The 4159-nt window shown below is 52.1% G+C and overlaps 1 protein-coding gene across 1 annotated transcript; it reads left to right on the top strand.

The window, feature by feature from the left end:
* Positions 1–2027: 2027 nt before the first annotated feature.
* On the top strand, positions 2028–3622 carry LOC136533656 (glycine-rich cell wall structural protein 2-like). Its single transcript, XM_066526202.1, has 2 exons — positions 2028–2695; positions 3532–3622. The coding sequence occupies exons 1-2, from the start codon at positions 2028–2030 to the stop codon at positions 3620–3622; spliced, it is 759 nt and encodes a 252-aa protein (XP_066382299.1).
* Positions 3623–4159: the final 537 nt, after the last annotated feature.

Below are 4159 nucleotides of genomic sequence, written 5' to 3'. Positions count from 1 at the left end.
AAGTTATAGTGTCAATGTGAGGTGTCGGAACTCCCGATGAATGCTGGAACTCCCGACAGTCGGAACTCTCGACTCACGTCGAAACTCCCGACCCTCACCATATTTGAAAACTAAGTAACTGAGTTGAAGTTTGTGAGTTATCAGAACTCCCGACTCATGCTGGAACTTCCGACCGTCGGAACTCCCGACTCTCAAGGCAGTTGAAAACTAGTCGTTGGCCTCTGATCGTCCATACCGGACGTGTCCGGTATGACCACCACAGTGAACTCTCTAAGTCAGTTAAAGCGCGAGACGTCGGAACTCCCGACCATCGGAACTCCTGAATTATGTCGAAACTCCTGACGAACCAACCCGAGAACAATAATTTTACCATTGTTGGGCAAATACCGGACACGTCCGGTATTGCCAGACCAGCAAGAAAACAGTTAGCTCTTTTGTCTCTCAAATACTCAAAACTCACATGGGTTGGCTTGAGCACTTATGAAACAATATCTATTAAAATGATGCATCCCTCTTAATAGTATGGCATACCTATTAAACTCAAGATTAAAGGAAAAATGAATTTATACTACTTGAGTTGACCTCTTTTGAATTAATGTCGTCTCTTTCAATCTTCATCAAGTAAGGGTGCCAACATGTTGATATTGATCTTGTCACTTGAGCATAGCCATCTTGAGCACATGACTTGATTCCATTCATCAAATATGAATAACTCCAAATGCATCAAGTCACTTCAAACACTTTGTCCAATATAGATTTGATCCTCCACATCAATATGACCATCGTAGCTTGATTAGTACCTCAACTAAATGCAAGTACTTCCTTCTTCACCCTAGCTAGGTTCTTCGGCCGCCAAGCCGTCGCTTGTCCTTCACCCTTGCTTAGTACCTCGAAGCCTTTCCTTGCTATCTTCACCATCTCAAGTCATCAAATCACATCTTGTGTTGAATCAACCATTCATTTGTATTGTTATCTTTTTCATTTCAACTTAGCAAGCTTCAAATATGAGACCATTCTATATGCAAACCCTCATGTCTCAATTAATTGTTACGAGCTTGCTTTCACATAGTACATGGAAATCCCACAATAAATAAGCCTTTGCATGAATTCCATTTGCATTGTTGTCTTGTGCTTGAACTAGATTATTTTATACAACAACGCATGATTTTAGCTTTCATTAAGTACCTGTGAGATAACCTATTGCATGTCCACACTTAGCAAACGGGTTAGACCTTTAATCACGTTGTCATTCAACCATCCAAAACCCACTAAAGGGCTAGATGCACTTTCAAAAACCCATGAGGGATGGGATCAACTAACACCCGACGCACAACCACGTTCAAACATTGCAGTTGGCTCTTCATAGCCGATCACACATAGTTCTCCCACTGATCCGCACAATCAATTAGGATCATTTGCCTGAGGATGTTGGGAGGAGAACCTAGGTGCAGTACACCCTCAACTGCAATGCCATCATCTCCAAGGCAATGCAACTCCTCCCGAGCCCTTGCAACCATCTTACTAAATGAAGGCCTATCATTAAATAGCACAGGCACACTTTGCATGTCAACAAACTCAACATATCGATAGCGCTCGTATTCAATGGTGCCTCCAAGATATATGGTCACTAGGTTGTCCATCTAGTTTAAACACATAACGAAACACATGTCCTTTAGTCCAAATTAGACGATCGATAGTACCTAACAAGTACTTTCTAACTACAAACTAAGTAAATAAGATAATAACTACATACATAGATACAGTGCACTAACTAAATAGCTAGGTCCTATTTAGTTAACTAAATATGTAACTACCTATCTAAGTAGCTATCTAACTATATCTATGTACCCATGTATCTATCAACATATCTATCTCACTAGATCACTAACTAAATCAACTACCTGAGTCATCACATTAACTAGTAAATAACAAATGCTAAAACTACTACACTACAATCAAAGCTAACTAAGTACGCACATCGTAAATTCACAGTTTTTACCTATCCGACGACGGAGTCGCGGACGTCGATGGAGTCGCAACGGACGCCGGGCGTTGGTCCTGCCGACGAGCCGGGCCGGCGGTGGCACGGCCGGGCGCTGCAAGTGCCGGGGCTGGCGGGGGCGCGTCCGACGACGACGGTGGCGCGCGGCGGGCAACCCGAGGACGACTTGGCGGGCGCAGCTGAGGCCGGCGGCGGCGGGCGGCACGTCGGGCGAGGTGAGGGCGCGGGGCGGGACGATGGGCGCGGCCAAGGCCGGCGGTGGTGGGCGGCACGGTCACGGTCACGGCACTGGCACGGGCACAGGCGGCACGTCGGGCGAGGCGAGGGCGCGGGGGCGGGACGGCGGGCGCGGTCGAGGCAGGTGGTGGCAGGCGGCACGGTCACGGTCACGGCACCGGCGCGGCGGGGCGCGGCCAAGGCGGCCGCGGGTGCGGGCGGTGCAAGGGCGCGGGGCGTGGCGGTCCGGTGGGGCCATGGGGCGCGGCGCGGGCGGCCGGGCGCGGGGATCGGCGAGGGGACCGGCGCGGCGCGGGAGACCGGCGCGGGCGCGGGGCGCGGCGTTCCGGCGCGGGTGCGAGCGCGGGGCACGGCGTGGCCGCGGTGGCGGCGTGGCGCGGGCGGCCGGGTGCGGCGAGGGAGAGGGGGCGCGGGCGTGGGCGGCCGGGTGTGGGAGAGGGCGCGGCAGCAACGCCGGTTCGCTGCTCGGCGAGGAAAAAGCGAGAGAGAGAGAGAGGGAGAGGAAGAGAGAAAAGATTGGGGCCCATACGTAAGACAGGCTCGGCGCATAGATCTTGACACCGAGCTTGGCGCCAGGGTAACTAGTGCCGAGCTTCCTACCATGTCACGACCACGTTGACTTCGAGTCCAAGAGCCTGGCGCCAGGAACGCTGGCGCCAGGGACATGTTAGCTCGGCGCCAGCAACGGTAGCGCTGAGCTAAGGATCTAGATTTTAAAATATTTTCTCTAGAAACATATTTGTGAAAAAAATTTAAAAAGACTTAAAAAAAATCGGCCCGGTCGGCACACAGTTCTCGACGCGGAGTTCCGGACCTGGCCAAGGCCTGGCACGATGGGGATGGATAGGGATGGCCGGCTCGCGTTGGGGGCTCCCGACTGCCAAATCGGTTCATAGACGGGGCCAGATACCAGTTTTAATTTAACGAAGCGAATCGTTTCAACTTGCGTTGCCTCGGCTTGTAGTCAATAGCCGATCGTGACACGCTGACGCTAGCACGACTACTGAATAGCTGAGTAAAGATTCAGCACACCGAAATGCTGTGCTGTGGATATTCCTAACGATAAAGATGCCTACTACGCATTTTCATGCCCGCCACGCGCACTGTAGCTACGGGGACGGTGTCCGTTCGCTTCGAGAAATTTAGAGAAATATAAAGAAATTTGTGAGGAAACAATTCGTGAACAGTAAAATTCTTCTATGAACGATGCTTCCTCCGTACCAGCAGCACGAAGCCGTATAGAGCCCGTTCGGTATAGATTTGGCTGTTCGTTGTACTGTTCACTGAATCAGGTTTTCTCTCTCCTCTCCTTCTCTACTGGAGCAGCCACGGCTCCTGTGTGCTACAGTGAGAAAATGGGAATTCTATCATCATGCGAAGTAGGCTTCGCTGATTTGCTATCCCGCAATGGGGTTTCGCTGAATTGCCATTATAAAACATGTGCGACCCGTCGGAATGCCATTTGGTGACTTTAGATCTCAAATAAAATGAAAAACAAAGTTTTCTTCCACATTTACCCCTTGTCCTTTCCTTCTTCTTTCAAGTGACACGGATGGACGGAACTGAGGGAGGAGAAACGGATCAAGCGAGCGCTTCTTCTCCGTGCGGGCACACCCCCACGGCAAGCGCCGCGAGCGTCCAGCGACGCCCGCCTGCCCCCCACGGCAGCACCAACCGCTCGCCTTCGCCATGTAGAGTCGTGCTCCCACCAGCGAGGCATGGTGGATGCAGCAGGGACCTCAGGGCCGCCGGGCTCGTAGGCCGCTTCTTCGACGCCGGCGAGCACAGCAACAAGAGTCGCGAGGTGGATGACCTAGCCCCGGCGAGGCTATTCGTGGGCCTGCCCATCGACTCGGTCACGAACGGGCACGGTGAGATCGAGGGCCATCAGCGAGGGGCGGCCTCGGCGAGCCATGTGCC

This window comes from Miscanthus floridulus, unplaced genomic scaffold (assembly GCF_019320115.1).
Source record: "Miscanthus floridulus cultivar M001 unplaced genomic scaffold, ASM1932011v1 os_1048, whole genome shotgun sequence".
In the NCBI taxonomy this organism is placed as follows: domain Eukaryota; kingdom Viridiplantae; phylum Streptophyta; class Magnoliopsida; order Poales; family Poaceae; genus Miscanthus; species Miscanthus floridulus.
Note: the sequence above shows the minus strand (reverse complement) of the source record. Positions and strands in the feature narration are given on the sequence as shown.